The sequence below is a fragment of the Vidua macroura genome, chromosome 17 (assembly GCF_024509145.1).
Source record: "Vidua macroura isolate BioBank_ID:100142 chromosome 17, ASM2450914v1, whole genome shotgun sequence".
Taxonomy (NCBI): domain Eukaryota; kingdom Metazoa; phylum Chordata; class Aves; order Passeriformes; family Viduidae; genus Vidua; species Vidua macroura.
Genome location: NC_071587.1, coordinates 2,778,998 through 2,797,711, shown reverse-complemented (window position 1 = coordinate 2,797,711; position 18,714 = coordinate 2,778,998). Strand labels below are relative to the sequence as shown.

At 52.1% G+C, this 18,714-nt stretch overlaps 1 protein-coding gene across 5 annotated transcripts in view; it reads right to left on the bottom strand.

Annotated features, from left to right (window-relative positions):
- RALY (RALY heterogeneous nuclear ribonucleoprotein) overlaps window positions 1-17,788 on the bottom strand; it is a 130,639-nt gene extending 112,851 nt beyond the window's left edge. The window contains exon 1 of one of the 5 annotated variants that reach the window (XM_053992698.1): window positions 14,979-17,788. In XM_053992698.1, the coding sequence (XP_053848673.1) occupies window positions 14,979-15,223 (245 nt within the window). In that variant the 5' untranslated portion in view covers window positions 15,224-17,788. Of the gene's footprint in view, window positions 1-2,116; window positions 2,143-14,233; window positions 14,309-14,978 lie in introns of those variants that run through there. The other 4 variants (XM_053992697.1, XM_053992701.1, XM_053992699.1 and 1 more) reach the window with 4 other exon arrangements.
- Between the last annotated feature and the right edge of the window lie 926 nt (window positions 17,789-18,714).

The following is an 18,714-nucleotide window of genomic DNA, read 5'->3' as shown; positions in this document are numbered from 1 at the left end:
CCAAGGGGGAGAGGGTGCCACACAGGGCCACCAGCACTGACTGACAGCTCCAGCCTGGGCTGCAGGAGCTCCCTGCTGTCCCTGCAACATAGATAAATGTAAAGTTTGTTCAAATTGCTTGGGCTGGCATGTTTTCTGCCTTCCTTCAAACCAAGTAACTCATGCTAATCTGCAGCTAAATCCCACCATCCCAGAGGCACTGCTGACATCAGTCAGGAATAATTCCCATTCCAAGGGACAAACCAGATCCCATTGACAAAATCCAGTGTCACATTTTTATTTAAAGGAGTCTCAGGCTCTGCTGAACAAGCAGGAGACACCTTGTTTTGAGCATTATTTCAAGGATGGCCAGATCTGAGCTGCCCCCAGAGGAGCAGCAGGTTTTGGCAGGGCCATGTATAAAACATGACCCAGCACTGCAGCTTCTGCAGCACACAGCTTTGAAGAGTCATTGTTTATGGATGGGGGATTTTAACAAACTGGAGGGAGCAGGGGACACAGGATTCCCAACTCCTGTGGCATTCCCAGGTGATTTAAGATCAAAATAATCCAAGGAGGCAAATCAAAGCACAGCCTTGGTGGCATCCTGGGGTGGCAGCAGAGGGACAGGCAGCACTTCCCAAATGAGCACCAGAGACTCCAACTCCTTTTTAACACTGCAAGTTAATGGAGACAGCCTCAGTGGATTGCTGGAGACCCTGAAGTGCCTTCTGGACTCTGACCAGGGTGGTTTGCTCCTGAATCAGCAACAGGGATGGGCAAGGCTCCATGTGGAGAGGCTCCCTACAGAACAGCTCTCTAGGCAGGCAGGTGTGGAACCCAGCCCAAAGGGGGCAGTTCCACCTCAGTTCCCCCCAGCCTCACCCCGACACGGAGCAGCCAGACAGAGAACTACTGCAGAAGGTTAATAAATTCCTCTTAGAAAAGGACTGGATGCACACAGGGTGGTGGCAGGGTCAGGGACAGAGCTTGGCAGACTTTTGACAATCCCAGGACCTCTGTGGCCCTCGTTGTTCCTCCTGAGTTGTCACATTTGGTTGTCACAAAAATAATTCCAGCAACTCAGGCAGACTGATTTCATTCCAGTTGTGAGGAGGGAGAGAACAAGCAGGCTGCTGGGAGAAGCAGCCTGGTTCTGGAAGCAAACCCATGCCAAAACTCCAAGAAAAACTCCAAGAATGCAGAGCTGCTTCCTCCAGCTGTCACACAAGCATCACTTCCCTGGCACCACGGGAGCAGCTGTGCCCAGTCCCTGCACAGGGAGAGCTCTCTGGTTCTTGGCATCCTCAGGGCAGGACGGTGCCCACCACCACCACAGCACTGGTACCAGTATGGAACTGGCTGCATGTGCTCCTCTGGAGCACTGGAGCCAGAGAAGGGCCAGGAGACACTCACCAGAGCCATGGAGAGATGTCCCCAAAGTGTGTGTGCCTTCCAAACACCTGAGCTTTGCTGTATTTGGCAAAGGTCTTTCCCAGGAGAAAGGCAGCCCCAACAGCTGAAGAGCCAGTCTTTTACAAGGCCACTTCTCCATGGATGGAGGTGAATGCAAAATCCTCTTCACCTCTGACCTTTCAGGAGGAAAACCTCCTCAAAGGACTAAACTCAGCCTTTAGCCCACCTCCTCCTACCTGAGGTTGCATCAAATTAACAAAGTCCTTGATGAGCTCCTGGGAGGCCCAGCCAGGCTCACTCCCCTTGAGGCACAAACTCCCTCCAAACCTTTCTCAGAAGGACTTTCTGCCATGAAAATGTTTGAGATTCATTGTTTTGGCCAAAGCAGTAATTTCATTTCTGCTGTGAACACAGAGGATGGCACAGGATCCTTCCTCCCTTCCTTTTTTTCATGTCTGAAAATAAGGAGTTTACACCCTGCTTTTAAAATCAAGTCAGGAGAAAACTGCAAAATACTTGAGGACCTCTGTTTGCTTCACAACCAGAACAGCTGAGAGACCCCCAAAAGCTGAGGAGACTCCACTTGTGAGCTCACCAGAACCCAGAGCACAGCAAATTCACCCCCTGCTCTGTTCTCTGCCTCCACTTTAAACCCCCACGGTCCCCACTCCATCCCCTGCCCAAAACAAGCCCAGATCTCCTGGTGGGACTCCTGACTCACCAGCACATTTTCCTTTTAAAGGTCAAAACAAATGTGTTGTGGCAATAGGGATTTCATTAGTTCCCTCTTAGTTTCAGTTGATCAGCAGGAGTTTAAGAGATTGGTTGCACTCTGGAGCTTCCCTAACAAGGCACTCTTCATCTTCTTTAGGAAGAAGGGAAGGAGCAGCCATGGGAAACGTCTCATCCCTGGATCTGTGGCTGAACACAGCAGCAGAGCAATTAGCAAGATGGTCTCTGCAGCAGAGAGAGCTGCACTGGGATGTGCTCACACTCATTTACACACCCAGAATCAGGACTGCAGCTGGAATCCTTGTAGAGCAGGACAAGCAATTTTCAATTAGTCCAACTTCCTCTCAAGTGTTCCAACACTGCTTGTTTCCATGAAGCTTTGAGCAACTCTGTGAATTCCAGAGTCCATTTCCTCACACTGGAAGCCTACTCCAACCCAAGAGCAATGCTCCCAAATCCATGGATCAGTCCCAACCAGATCAGTGCTCCACCTACCACCACTTACTGCTCCAGTCACCAGGAGCTGCTCATTGCTCCTGAGTGTTCTTCCAGCTGCTTCAGGACACAACTTCCCATCGCATGTGGAGTCTCCTGGAAAGCTGTTAGCACTTGTAGACAATCCCTCCTTTGCTGAATCCTTCCTTTGTTGCAGATGCTGCTCATTTTCAGAGGAGGAGGTGGCAGCTGGAGCCCTTCTTTCAGTTCAAATGTTTCTTGGTAAGACTTGTGGAGCAGGCAGAACAATTTTGATACTGGAAATATCTTCCACCCTGCACTGGGTTGCATAAGGACATCCACACATCCATCTTCATCTGCTCTGATCCCCCTTGGCCACTGCTCCAATCATGGTGGCTTCCAAGGTCATCTCAGCTAAGGAAAAGTTCCCTCTTCAGATTTAAATGAACCTTAGGTCCTGTGTTTATCTGATTTTAATGGATGTCCAGGGATCCATTTTCAAGTTCTCCCTCCAAAAAAGCCCCTTCTGTGAAAGTTCCCACATTGCCCACAGAACCCCAGGACTGAAGACAGAAGGAAGCCCCAACATGTACAAAGCAGCCAGACTGGTCCAGCTCTCCTGTTCCACGGGCTGGGATCAGACTGAGGAGATCAAGAGGAGCCTGATGAGTGGCAGAGCAGCAGGAACCGTGTCCTTCACCCCTGTTAGTTTCACCCCAGTGGAGCATCTCCCACAAGACCACACACACCTGGATCTGAGGCTCTGTCCATCAGCAAGGGGAGACTCTACTGCTCTGTTAGGTGTTAGATCAGGTCCCTAACTTGCTCCTGGGCATGACAGGTTGCCTCTTTCCAGCTCATTTTCTCCTCTACCACTGCCAGAGTCAGAAGAGGTCAAGGAATCCCAGAACAGGATTGGCTGGGGGCAAGGAAAGGGGAGGGAGAGGCATTTGCATGTGAAGAAATACAGCAAGAGAAATACAGGCTGCAGAGATTAGGGAACAGGCTTTTTAGTGGGAGCAGAGCAAAAGGCAGCTGCTGGAAGCAGGGCAGGGAAGCATTTAGCATTTCCAGCTGCAAGGCTAATCTGATATGACACTGGATCAAGCTGGATACACAGCCCCGATAAATCTTTCATCAATAAAGCTCACTGTCACAAACCTGGAGCACACCAGGAAGGCAGCAAACCTCACCTGCACACACAGCCCCTGTGGGGTCTTCCCTAAGGACATTTCTCATGGAGGCAGCATGTGAATTCTGTGATCCTCCCTCACTGGCTGCAGTGAGGAAACACTGTGCTGTCAAGTTTAGTCTCCGTAAAGAAGCAACTACACATCTGACCTACATAGAGCGCACAGATGTGAGTAGCCTCGCACAGCACGCCACAGATTATTTTTTTTAATGCAGAAAAAAATTAAACACCACCTGCTTTGCCTGGGAACGTGCAGGAACAAAAGGCAGCTGTGCACAGGAGTGCTGCACCAGGATTCAGATGGGAACTCTGGAGCACCACGTCCATCTTTTTTTGTTTAAATACACTTCCCAGGATTGCCCATCCCTGAAAGTGTTCAAGGCCAGGCTGGACAGGGATTGGAGCAACCTGGGAGAGTGGAAGGTGTCCCTGCCCATGGCAGGGGTGGAAAGGGACGATCATTAAGGTCCCTCCAACCCAAACCATTGCAGAATTCTGTGATTTTCAAGACTGGGACATAGCTTTTGTTCCCAGGACTGGCAGCCCTGTAACCCTGGGCAGGAGTGTGAAGGATTGACATCCATCTCCCAGGGATCCTCACAGGATGATTAATGGCACCAACACAGGGACAGAGCCCTGGGGCTGCTGAATCAGGGCACAACCACAGCACTGCTGCAAAACCTCTTCACCTGAAATAAGCTGCACACTCCTGCAGCACCCAGGTGACCTGGCAAAATCCAAGTCCATCAGGACAGGTTGGGGTTGGGCTCTTCTCTCAGGGAACAAGCAAGGGGAGCAAACAGCCTGAAGCTGTGCCAGGGGAAGTGCAGATTGGATATTAGGGAAAATCTCTTCACTGAAAGAGCAGTCAGGCATTGGGGCAGGCTGCCCAGGGAAGTGGCTCAGTCACTGGAAGCATTCAAAAACCATGTGGACGTGGCATCTGGGGACATGGGTTAGTGACAAACAGGGTGCTGGGTTAACAGTTACACTCCATGGTCCTAGAGGTCTTGTCCAACCTCAGTGATTCTGTAATTTCAGGTGTCTGTTACCTCCCAGAGTTTAACCCTGACACGAGAGAAGGTGGGAAAATCAGCCAATGCAGCAATAGGAAACAGGTGCTGAGGGCAGATTGGCCAAGGAGGGGGCTCAGAGCAGGGCCAGCTTCTCAACACAACAGCAAGCCCGGCAAAAACGGCTCTGTGCAGCTGCACCGAGTGAAATCCCACATGCCAGGCATTCCCCAGAGTCCAGTCCCTCCGGGAAAGTCAGCTGTGACAGGGCAAAGCCCGGGGAATGGGGTGGCAATGGCCGGGAGCAGCAGCCTGGGCTCGGGCACCTGCACCTGGCTGGGGCTGGGCCAGGGACCTGCAGGGTCTGGGGGAGGCCAGAGCGGCACAGAAAGGGCACAGAGAGGAGCTGGGAGCTGCACCTGGCTTTGCTCCCAGCTCTGCTGCCACCCAAGGTCAGGCCAAGTCACATGCCCTCCTACCTGCTTTATATTTAGAGCATCAAGGCCAGAGCTCCTCACCAAGCCCAGAGCTTCATTTACCACCCTGCTGCAAGGGCAAATGGCAGCACTGGCTACCAAGTCCTACAGATTTCTCAGATTTGGTTAAATTGTTTTTGGGGGCTGGGAGTAAACAGCAACTCTAGAGGGTGGGAAGCCTTATCAATACATCCTGGTTGTCTTTATTCTCACTAGATAACTTCGAGCAAGCAAAATTCGAGAGATTAACAAGAATTCAAGGAAGTGATCACAGCACCAAGCCTGCCAGAGCTCAAGGGATACTTGGACAATGCTCTCAGGCACAGGGTGGGATAGCTGGAGTGTCCAGGAGTTGGACTTAATCCTTGTGGGTCCCTTCCAGCTCAGGCTATTTCGTATTTCTAATAAAAATAAATTAATTGGTTGCATCAACTTTATCAGCTGGTCTATTTGCTGGAGATTCCTCTTGCTCAGGACTGTGAGACTCAGAGTAAAAGACGAAGTTGACAAGCTTCAGGATAAGGGAAAAAAAAAAAAACCAAATCCAAACTTATTGCCTGATTTAACCTGGAAATTTATAAAGCAGACACTGGCAGTACAAGTCCTGGCTCCCTGCACCTCAGCAGCATCAGCCTGTTTGGTACTAACAGGGAAAAGAATTCCAGCATGGGCTGAGGGCATCTACTTCCAAAACCACTTTATTTTAACAAAAATTCAGTGGATCTAAAGGCTGTTTGCCATCACTGCACAAAGCTTTCTCTCTCATATCACTGTCACATTACTGCAGGTTGTGGAGATGCTCAGGAATGCTCCCCTCCTGTTACAACCCAGGAAAGAATTTAAAATTCACTGTATTTATAAGATTGCTGGGCTGCTTTGCCCAACTGCATTTTGCCCCAGGATATGGCACCTACTCAGCCTGAGCAGCCTGTTAAAGTGGCTCATCCTCTTTTTGGGGACTTGGAGAGAAAAGGCTTTGTGTAAACATGCAATATTTACTCCCCAACATGCTGTAGTTTGGCAGCCCAGCTGTGCAGACTTGGGGCAAGCTATAAATTACTCACATCACTGAGTGGGTAAAAGCCTCTGACTCACTGAGCCAGAATCCCCTGCACCAATGCCTCACAACAAAGTACAAAATATAGATGTTTATGCTACATATAAGGCTAAAATCTATTAACTCTGAGGTCACACTGTTTTTCCCCCTCTTGCAAAAGAGGGGTTGAAAAGGCAGACAGCACCAGCACACAGAAAGGGATGGGGATATGGAATCTGCAAATTGAACTGCAGAAGGAGATTGGAATGAGATGACCCTTAAGGTCCCTTCCAACCCAAACCAGCCTGTGACTGTGATATGATAAATGATGATAAAAGCAATGAATGCAGACACCAGCCTGGATCACGAACCCACACACAGCTCAGGCTGCTGCATCCCCCTTCACTGAGCCCAACTCCTCAGCCCAAGCCCTCCAGGACCTCCTCTCACCAGTATTTTGGGGCGTGCTCCAGGAATTAGGGTGATTGTGCATCTAAATAACCTGCTCCCTTCCTGCTCTGCTTGGGAGAGAGGCTGGTGTGACCTGTTACCAATTAAATGTTAACAACACTACCAAAAACTGCGTCTGCATAAAGGAGCATCAGAAACCTGCTCCAAATGATTGATTAAACCTTCCTGCCTGTTCAGCTGTAGCTCTGGGCTTTTCCATGCTGAATTAACCACCTCTGCTGTCTGCTGCCTGCTTGACACAGAATAAATGTTCTGCTGTTAGCCAGCACTTTTTTCCCCCAGATCTCAGTGCTCAAATGGCAAAGGAAGAGATCCAAAAGTTGCTTTTCCAAACTTCCCTGCCAGCAGCTGCCAGTGTCAGGCATCATCTCACCTCTGCACCGCATTGTCCAAACAGCATCACCCCATGGAGCCCCCCAGCCCTTCCCTAGGGAGCAGCCAGAAGGAAGATCCCACTACTGCAATAAGGGTGGGAAAAGTAATTTTTAAACAGGATCCTGCTCCCCAAACAGAACATTGGCAGATTCTGCCTCAAAATCAAGTTGCACTTTGGCTTTTATCTTCCCTGGAATCCCTGCTGCTTTGCAGACTGGGCTGCAAGATGAATCCAAGAGAACTGGGCAAAAACAGAGGAGCAGCTGATTTATACTTTGGCTGAAAGAGCTTTAATTCTCCCAGCCCATACACACAGCCTGTTCATTTGGGGGGAAAGAGGTAATTTAAAATATCATTCCTAGTGTCTGCTGGCAGAACAAAGATGAAGGACTGTAAGAGATGATCAATGTTTAAGGCCATCTTCAAAGCGATTTGGGGAGCTGCTGAAGATAAACAACCAATTGGGGCCCAGCAGCCAGGCTAAAAGCTGACAGAGAAATTGCTTTTTTCCAAGGCAAACAGAAGGCAAGGAATGGCTCAGTTCAGAAAGGCTGCACTCCCCCCTCATAATACAAGCAGGGCAAGAGACCAAATTTAATTTCTTCCTCACAACAACTTTAATTAAATCATCTAAGCCCTCCCTGCCTCTCTCCTGCCACGAGGTGTGGCTGTGCTCACAGGAGGTATCAGCAAACTCGGCATTATTCCCGTGGCCTCCCTGGAAATGCTGTTTATGCCGCAGTCAAATGGCTGGGGAGCCCAGCTGCAGGGAAGCATGAACAGGAAAACACCCAAATCCCACCCCTGATGTGCAGCAGGCACTCCCCCAGCGCTGGAGATGCTCCCCAGCATTACCTGCACAGCTTTCCTGCCAGGGGAACTTGCCAAGGGGTGCTTCTCCTCACCCTCACCTGTGCCCTGTGTTCCACCAGAGGTACAGGATGGACACTGGCTGCAGGGCGTGAGCTGCACCAAGGATTTTTCATCTTAAACTGAAATTTCAGAGCCAGTTCCTTGACTCTGGGCAAGGGATGGAGGGACAGGACACAGGGAATGGCTTCCCATTGCCAGAGGGCAGGGTTGGATGGGATATTGGGAGGGAATTCTTCTCTGTGATGATGCTGAGGCCCTGGCACAGGGTGTCCAGAGCAGCTGTGGCTGCCCCTGGATCCCTGAAAGTGTCCACGGCCAGGCTGGATGGGGCTTGGAGCAACCTGGGACAGTGGAAGGTGTCCCTGCCATGGCAGGGGGTGGCACTGGATGGGCTTTAAGGTCCCTTCCAACCCAAACCATCCTGGGATTCTCTCAGAGTCATCACAGAGACAGGTGAGGTTTTATTGGCCTCTTGAAATATGTGAACATAAGAGCTGCACTCTTTGGAGCAGAAGTTTAAAAATTATAAATAAAACCAGTAAGTTTAAATTACTAGAAGAGCTCAAGAGGATTTCTGCAGTGCTTACAGCTTTTACCAGCTCCAGAAGGAGCTTCAGGAGCTGTAAGAGCTCCAAGCATTGCAGATTGCTGCAGCATCAACAAAAACACCTGTTTTACAGCAGACACAGCTCCAGGGACAGGAACCAGGAGCTGCTGAACCACCAAACCCCTCCAGTGCTGCCCCTCAGCAGGAACACAGCTCAGGCCAGGCAGCACCATCAGCTCTGCAAGGTCTGTCCCATAGCAACCACTGAGATTTTTGCTAGATTAGAAAAAAAAAAAAACCCAAACAATTATGTTTGAGCACCAGCCACCTGCAGCCTTCTACACAGGGGCCACAGCCTGGGCCAGAAGAGTCACCTTGAGGTCCTGGCAAGTGGAGGATGTCACTGGAGGCCAGGTGAAAGGCAGCCATGAGCACTGAGGGCAATGACACAGCAGCAGCTGCCCTGTGCAGAACTGGCACAGCCAGGGCTCTCCACATCCTTCTCTCACTAATGCTCCCAAGACAGTTTTCCAGAAGAAAGTTTGCTAAAGACAGAAGGGCAGCACAAGATTTAGACTAATAAAGACATCAAGAGCTTTGGTGGGGGAGGCCTGCAAGCACCTCCTCTGTCCACCCTGCGACCTCTGCCAGCCTATCCTGAACTGTTCCACAAGTGTCCACTGCCACCTTTTCCTCAACAGCTTCTCTTGCAGAAATTGTCTCCTGTTTAAGTGCCAGCGGGCACAGCCCCAGGGGAAGGATGTTCTCCCTCCAGGGGAGGTGGGACACAGCGGGAGCCACTGGGAATGGAGCTGCACTGCCTCAGTTATTCCTCCTGCCCACACATTTCACCTGGCCATTCTTATTCTGCCTGCAGTAGCAAGCTGAAAATGAGTTCACATTCATTCCCAGCGCGGCTGCATTTGTTGAAATGTAAGCTGCTTGCAAAAGCATCATCAGATAAAGCCCTGGCACTTCTCAGCTCCTTTTGTTTGGTACCATCCCCACGTGGAGGTGATGCTGGAGATACCACCAGGGAGTCACTGAATTCACACAGACATAGCCCAGAGGTGCCCATCTATATACCTTACTCTTGGTAGAAATAAACCCTAGCAACCTGGCATTGTGTTTTCTATTTTAAAAACAGATCTTTTGGGCCAAATTAAAAAATAAAACAAAACAGAACAAAAAACCAAAAACCAGACAGTTGTGCAACATCACTGGCAGTTTGTGGGTGTTTAGGAAAATAAATAGTCTGCTGCAGGTGCAGGGATGCTCCTGGAACAGAGCTCAGCATCCTGCTGAGCACATCCTGCTGGGCAGCTCCAGCAAAAGAGGGGAAGGAAAAGCCCAGAAGCCCTGAAATCAACCGAGGACCTTCCCTGCAAAGGCAAGGCCAAGTCTTGCCTCAGGTCGCCAGCACCACTTGCTCTACACACTTTCAACACATACTCAAGGCTTGCTTTAAAAAAATAATCAAATATTAGGATTCTGAGGTGCCAGGGTGAGAACTGCAGGAGCCAGCTGCTGCAGAAGCTGCAGCTCAGAGGTGTCCCTGGGAGAGGCTCCATCCAGTCCCACATCTCTGTTCTGGGCAGTCCAAGAGCCCTCAGTGAGCAGGACAAGCAGCATTGTTTGGGTGTTACACAAGAGCCAAAAGGATGACTCAGGCTGCCCTTATAGCCCTTCCCTGGCTATCCAGAGCCAGGGCTGAGGAATCTGCTGCTCCCAGGGACACCTCCTGCCCAGGTGAGACAGCCCTGGCACTGCTCCTGCAGCCAGAGCTGCTTTCAGGCAGATTTTCAGACAAAACCTACTCTGGCTTTATTTAAGAACAAGAAGTCACTACAACACTCGCAGGATTTCACCTTTCTCTAACAAGGAGCATCTCGCTGGGAGCTCACAGCACTCCAGATTGCAGGCAGCAGACTTTTCCACATCCATGCTCCAGCATCATCTGTTACATCCTGCACGATATTCCCCCAGCTCAGGCTCCACAGGAGCAGCTCCTCTTGTCTGCCCACAGCCTGGCAACACCAGGATGCTCCTTCTCATTGTTTAGGCTGCAAGGAACCTGAGAAGCCCCAAGAAAAGCTTTGGATTCACTACGTGCACACAGACTGGCCTCTGTGAAAGGAAACAGCCTTTGCCCGTGGTTTGAAGCTTTGGCTTTGGTATTTCCAACATCTTAAATACTAAACTAGACACAGACAGATGTTAATTCTGCAGAATACCCATCTAAGTCAATCCCTGCCCAGTTATCACCTCAATTCTGCTTTTTATAATGCACCTACAGTTAATTTTCTATTGGAGATTGAGCTGGCAGACACATGACCCTCTCATTAAATACACTTTCAGGTGAGACCCCCGGGCACTATTACTCACTGGAATTAAACAGGTACACCAGGACTGGTGGCAAAAATAAAAATAGCCCCAGCTCTGGGCACGCCGGGGAAGGCAGAGGCCTTCTGTGCACAACAGCAAAATCAACTTAATCACAAATGACAACTTCTGAAAGCCTTTACTTTGGATTCATCCTTGGCATTTTTCTAGGCCAGCTTGAAAACAAAAGCTTTGTCTCCTTAAAATGCAATTGCCTGAGGCACCTCTAAAAAAAGTGACATAACTCAGGTTTGAAAAATGCCTCCTGGGTTTCAGATCCTCCTAAGAGCCTCTTTACTATTCAGCTTGATTCAGATTACCCAGATCAGCATGAACTCTGCAGATTTAGCCCCAGCTACCAGCACAGGTATAAAATGCACACATTTAGGATTATTTTTTTAAACTATATGATTAAAGCTCTACAGTTATAAAAAAAGAACGTGTTATTGATCTGAATGGTTGCTCCCTCGCTTTTCTCCAGCAGGTTTATAAACACTCTCTGATGACAGTTTATTCTGAATTTCACTCTGGCTTATTCCAGATTTTTTTTTCCCCCAGCCTGTTTTTCTTGCTGGGTATTTTCAACCTTTCCATCACAAACCTCAAGCTGTGAGAAGAATGAGCAACTTGTTTTGGAATCACAATTTCAGCCTAAAATTTGATTCTTGTTTTTTCTCCCTGCACAAACCTTTTTTTATTTCAGTAATTTTACGAGCAGTGACTCTGTGCTTTTGCAAATCCAGGAGCACAGCTCTGTGCCAGTAACTTAATGGGAGGGGGCAAAGAAAGAAAAGATGCAATTCTCCAAGACAGACACAGCTACTTCCAATGCTCATAATTAACACCTTGGATAAATCCACAGTACCTTTAGCATATCACAGTTTTTTATCCCCACAGGCTTTTTTCTTTGAGCAGATACAAATTTACTGCTAGGTCTGAAAACTGCTTATGCAGCCACCAGTGAAGAACTTAAATAAAAAAAGAGTTTTGTTGCTTTTATTGAATGATTTGGGACACAGAGAGCTGTAAGCTTTCTTGGTGATGGGAACACGTTACAGTCTTTTTCTGAATGATCAAGTCCCATCACTTACTCCACATAAACTGCTCTCTGTCAAGAGCTTTAATCCTCTCTTTTCAATCCTTAAATAAAACATCCACCCCAAACTCACTGCCTATTATCAGCCATTTCTAAAGAAAGTGGTTCTTAAGAGACACACCTCTTTCTGCTTTGCCGTTCTCCTGAAATCCATCTCCAACATTAGCCTGACAGAGGTAAAACAGCAGCAATATTCCCCGGCTCAGAGAGCTGGAGGAGTGTCTGAACACCCACCCCTCTCGAAGAAAGCTTTCACACGCGGCCAAAACCTCAGAAAGGCTTCCAGGAACGGGAGCAATAAACCTTGTGACAAGCTGTCAGCCAGAGCAGGCAGCCCACGAAAGTGCTCCAGGGTCACACATCTGAGGTTCTGCCTGTGGCACTGCTCCTCGGCTCCCTGACAACAGCAGCACTCATCCCTGCATCCCGGAGCTCACCTGGAAGCCAGGCTCCTTCCCTGTCCTTCAGAACAGTGCAAAGAGCCCAAATCCCAAGGAACGGCAGAATAAAGGACAGGGCAAAATGAAAGGGAAAGCACCACCTCCCACTTCACTGCTGAAGGGAGACCAAGAGCGGAGGCACCTGTGGAGGAGCTCAGCCCTCCTCCCGCAGCAGGGACAATCCGGAGGGGCTGGGACACAGCCCAGCCCTCCTGGGCTGATGACACAGCCAAGGAAAACAGGTTCAGGTCAGGGCGCTGAGGTCCAGGGCAAATGCCAAGGGCTTGTGCTGGCCCTGCCAGCTCGGGAAGGGCCGGCAGCAGGGTCCGACCTGCGCTGCCACCGCGGTCCCTCCCTGCCCGGCCGCCGCGGGCACCGGCCATCGGTCACCACACGATTTACTGGTGGGGGAAAGACAAGAGTTTCCTCAATATGAAATAACAGAGTCTTTTCTTCTGGCCTTGAAAGTCAGCCCAAGCCAGCCGTGATGCCACTGATTTCAGTCTCCTCAAAAGCCTGAGCAGCCCTGCGGTGTGGGAAGGCCCCCGAGCCACACAGCACGGGCTGGTTCCCAGCCCTGCCCATGCCAAAACCATGTGAGAATTACACTCGGAAGTGGTGGAGTCACCTTCCCTGGAGGGATTTAGAAGAGGTGTGGAAGTGGCACTTGGGGATATGGTTTAGTGGTGGGCTTGGCAGTGCTGGGTTAATGGCTGGACTCGATCTTAGCGGGCTTTTCCAACTTAAGTAATTCTGGGATTGAGGTTCCGTGCTGAAGCACTGCAGCAAGCACAACTGCGATGGGTCGTTCCTGCAGGCGGGCTCCTGCTCTTCAGGAACAAGTCAGAAAATAAAGGTGCACATCCGCCCTGCTGTCCATCCCGGCAGTTTGTGTCTCAGCCGCCTGGGCTGTCTAAAGGGAATCGGCCGCCGGACGCCCTCCCAAAGGCACGGCCAGATCTGACTGTTTCACACTCACCAAAGCTGCTCTGGAGCAAGACCCGGAGTTTCATACATCACCTCAAATCAACGGAATCATTAAGGTTGAAAAAGACCTCCAAAATCATCAGGTTCCAACCTCTGAGTCCGCCCGTGCCCAGTAAAACGTACGGCCGAGTGTCACGTCTGCTCATTTTTTAACATTCCCAAGGATGGTGACTCCACCACTTCCCTGGGGAGCCTGCTCCCAAATACAACTCCCGACAGACACCAGCAGCCCCAACATAACCGCGGCAGAGAAGCTCCGGCGGTTCCGGCACCGCGCGCTGGAGCCCGCAGGGCTCCGCACGGTCCCGCGGGGAGCGGCGCGGCTCAGCGCCGCTCGGGCTCGGTATTCCGCCTGTTTGCTCGCTACGAAGCCGCTGCCGGCCGCGCGAGGCCCCGCTGGCAGAGAAGCCGAGCATCTCCGGTTTGCAGGAAGCACAAAGTAGCCCGCGGCCGCGCGGTCACGCCGCGGACATCCCTCCCAAGCGCCCGGGACTCGCGGAGGGCTCAGCCCCGGAGCCATCGCCACCCCGGCAGCCGCTTCCAGGCGCGGCACTTCCCCATCCCGTCAAACGGGGAAAACGTGCATCGGGGGCGGAAAAACCTAACCACTCACAAGAAAACGGGTGGGGAAAGTGAAGATTGAAAAAGAAAGAAAAAAAAAAAAAAAAAAAGCAGCACTAATTCAGTGGCAGCACGGACCGCACACTCCGGCTGGCGGGAGCGGCCCCCCGCAGCAGCCGGGGAAGGAGCGGCAGCACTCACCGGGCAGGTCGGTACCGGGCAGGTCGGTGCCGTGCGGACGGAGGGCAGAGCCCGTCCCGCCTCGCCCGCGGGAGCCGCCGGCTCAGTGCCGCGCACCGCCCCGCGCCGCGGCTCCTTCCCGCCGACCGTACCACGGCTCCAAGCCGGGGGGGACCCACGCGCCGCGGAGAGCCCACTCCTCTGCCCACCGCCCGCTCTCGCTGCTGCCGCGGCGCGGCCTGTACCGATCTGCCCTCACGGGGCTCTGCCGGGCAGGGCCGCGCAGCCGGGGCTCGGCCGGGGGCAGCGCCGCTCGCCCCGCACCGCTGCCCGCGCGGTGGAAGAGTCCAGAGCGGGGCGGGCGCGGGCGGGGCCGGGCGCGCGGGGCTGCTCCGGGCGCGGGTCCCCGTGAGGGAGCGGCGGGCGGCCCCGGCGGGGCTGCGCTGCGCTCGGGGCTCGGCTGCGCTCGGGGCTCGGCTGCGCTCGGGGCTCTCGGTGTTGGCGGTGCCGGCCCCGCAGCGCGGTCCGGGAGCTGCGGAGCAGCCGCCCCCAGCGCTCGCACCGGCACCGCTCGCTCTGTGCCTACACCCGGTTCACCGGAGCCGCAGCCGAAGTTCGCACCCGCGGCGTCCCCGCCGAGCGCTCAGCGGAGCCGCGGGTCCGGCCCCGGAGCTCCAGCCCGGGCGCTCTTCCCCGGGGCTCTCGTTAACAGCGCGATGCTGAGCTCGGCTGCTCCATTCTGTGTCCGCCCGCTCCTGGCACTCACCGGGCAGAAAACGGTTCTCTTGGGAAAATGATGTTTCCTGACCGAAATGAACGTCCGGCATTTCGCCGCTGTCTAGAGGCGTGGGAAGGCCAGGCTGAGAGCCCCGGCGCTAGAGGGACGGGCACACGCGGAGCTGTGCAGGGAGCGGCGTCGCTTGGAGGTGGCACACGGGTTCCACAGCTCCCGCTGTGTGCTCCCAGCTCACGGCAGCGGGCTTCAGGTGACATCAATGCAAATAATTTCATGCAGCTGCTCTCCACAGCGTGTTACGGAAGGGCAAGAGCTCACCAGCAGCAGCGAGGCATCACAGAGGCATAAATCACAGAATTGCCATCAAGTCCAGCCATTATCCCAGCGCTGCCAAGCTCGCCACTAACCTGTGTCCCCAAGTGCCACATCCTCACAGCTTTTAAATCCCCCTGGGCAGCTGTGCCAGGGCTGGACAACCCTTTCAGTCAAGAAATTTATTCCTGTTACATGCCTGGGATAGTGCAACAGCACAAATAATTAATTGACAATCAAGGCAAATCCTCCGTAAGTTTTCCCCACTGATCCCAACAGAATTATAGTGGTATTTAAGTGATCAGTTACACAAAACTACCCAACACACTGCTGAGTCCTGATTCCAACCAGTCCTGATGGGACTGGTGGGAGTGTTGAGGTGTTCAGAAGATACCTCTGAAGGTCGGGTAAAGACCCCTCAGTAAGGTGAACTCTCCTGTCAACATCAAGACGTCTCTGGCTGTGAGCTGCAGGCAAGAACTCGGTACCTACCAACCCAAATGAGAGCAACTAACTGCCTTTTTCAGCTTAATTTTTATTGGGCAACTCGTGGCTGACAGAGCTGCCCTCTGTCAGGATTAGATTGGATATCAGGAATAAATCCTTCCCTGTGAGAGTGGGCAGGTCCTGGCACAGGGTGCCCAGAGAAGCTGTGGCTGCCCCTGGATCCCTGGCAGTGCCCAAGGCCAGGTTGGACAGGGCTTGGAGCAACCTGGGATGATGGAAGGTGTCCCTGTCCATGGTAGGGGGTAGGATGAGATGGCCTTTAAGGTCTCTTCCAACCCAACCCATTCCATTATTCCATGATATCCCTTCAGTTTTTCACCTGCACCATGTGCTTTCCCTTGGCAGGGCTGAATGACACATCAGCTTCCTGGTGGAGTACATTGTTTTCCCATGAAATCCAATTCCCCCAGTCTGACACGGGATGTTGCTGCCCCTCTCTCCTCAAAGAACAATGTCCTCTTTGGGTTTGCCTTTCCATGATAAATGCCCCCTCAGAGTGAGATCACAGAGGGCATCACAGCAGTGCTGTGATCAGGGCATCAAAGTGCCTGTTCAGGCCATGGCATCTCCTGGTTTCCTTCCAAATTCTAATTCCCTTGGAGCTACACAACAACATTTCAGAATCATTTAGTGGTATTTTCCCGGGGCTGGAACATTCAGAGCTTTCACCAAAATTCTCCACCCACCAAAGCCCCAGGAACATCTATAAACTTGTGCAACAGCAGGTGCTTCTCTTATTAGTCCAGAATTAAGTTTTCATCAAGCCCTGATTTCTTTAGAGTCCTATTTATTATTGCTTAACAATCACTTGAAAGTCTATGGGTGGGAAGCAATACAAAAGCATCTTTCATTATTCATTAAGGACAAGCGTTGCAGGGCTTTTGGAAGGGAATAGAAAGTACACAGGCTTTTCTGCATTTAAAACAATTATTTCTTATTAATAACCCTGCAGAAAGGTGCCCCGCAGAGATGTGCAGTTTGGGTGTTTTGAAGTTCAGTCTCTTGATCACAAAAAGAGTTTTTCTTCCCCTGTGACATTCCTCAGCAGAGATCCTGGGTAATGTTTTGTCATTTTTATTTTTAAAAAATATTTAGGTGATTATTTTGGGGGGTGTCCCCCTCCTGGGACGGATAATGATGTAGTGGTGATTGTGGAGATCAAGACCTGATCTCCATGAGAGTCTGTCATAAGAATAAAAAAGCTGCAGCTACAGAGCAAACCTGCAGCAGGTTTGGGAAGAGGATTGGGGAGCTACAAGATCCCAGGAGAGCTCAGGTTGGAAGGGACATTGAGGGTCTTGTTTTGGGGGTGCATTTCTCAGGTCACTGCTATGGCTATTAGGACATGTCCCAGGAAAGACCCCTGAGGGGTCTTGCCCCTTGTAACTGGCACCCAGGTAGAGCCCAACCCATCCCTAATCCCCCTGGAGCCCAGGGCCCATCCAGCCTTTACAAAGCCACCCATCTGCACTGTGAGGTGCTGACTTGGTATGCCAGGAGAACGTAGGAGACCACACCAAAGCCTTCCCAGCACCAAGGCACTGGGGTGCGGTGCGATTCCGTGTCAGGAACCACTGAAGATGCTCCTTACCAGCCTTAACCCAGGGAGAAGTGGATGGGGACCTCCAGCCTGCAGATCTGAGGATCTGCTGATCCAAGTCCCTTGGTCTGCCCTGAACAGTCACACACCGCTCTGAGGCTGAAGAACCACACAGAGCAATTTTGCTGAGATCCCACAGGTGAGGAGGAGCTCCAGGGCATGGCCCAGCTCCGCTGGCTGTGCCTTCCCAGAGGATCTGTCCCTCCAATCCTGGATGGGTGTCCTTGAGGCTGCAGACTGGGAAATTCAGAAGGCCCTGGAAGAAGTCAGCACGGGGCTATGCACAGGCAGAGTGCCCCATCTCCGGAGGAGGAGGCACTGGGAGCCCGCCAGAGCACCCATGTGGTGGGGAGCTGTTCCAGAGCTGTTCCAGAGTCCCACTGCCAGCAGAGTCTGGCTATGCCTCAGATTCCCTGAGTTTGTCCCCTCCCTGCCACCTCCTGCCTCTGCCTCCCTGCTTGGAAAAATGGGGCAAGCCAGACTAGAGGTGATTTCTGTGGGGACTTGGGGCCATGTGGGGCCTGGGGGTTCCAGCCCAACTGGAAAGGGGAGAATGTGGGGTCCTGCCAGGCTGGGAGAGCCTGGAGGGACCATATGAGGATTGCTGAGGTCACTTGGTTTGTCCAGCTGGGGAAGACAAGGCTGAGGTCAGGCCTCATCAGGGGCTGCAGCTCCTCCTGAGGGCAGCTCTGATCTCTGCTCTCTGTGACAGGGACAGGGAACGGCTGGAACTGTGACAGGGAGGGTCAGGCTGGAGATCAGGGAAAGGTTCAGGAGATCAGGGAAAGGCTCTTCCCCAGAGGGTGCTGGCAGTGCCCAGGCTCCCCAGGGGATGGGCACGGCCCCGAGGCTGCCAGAGCTCCAGGAGCGTTGGCACAGCGCTGCCAGGGGTGCCCAGGGTGGGGCTGTTGGGGTGTCTGTGCAGGGATGGGGCTGGGCTGGGTGATCCTCTGGGTCCCTCCCAGCTCAGGACACTCTGTGCTGTGATTCCCTGAGAGCAGGGCTGAGGGCAGAGCCCTTTCTTGGGGAGCTCCCTGGGGCCATGGTGCAGGTCCCAGAGCTCCTCTGGGGCGTTGCTGCCTGCTGAAACATCCCAAAGTGAGTCCACCTGTGGGACCCCTCCCTGGCTCCTAATTGGATAGTGGGACCCTGAGAAGATGACAGGTCCTTTTAATTCTTTTTATTGGCATGTTTATCCTAAACACTGTGTGTGGCTGGATCCTTTAGACATTTAACTCTCTCGCCCTTCCCTTCCCATCACCCTGTTTTCAATCTTCCATATTTGATTTTTGTGCTGGAAGATAGAGAAATACCAGTGGGTTTCTTTCCTCATTTTTTCCCTCTGTT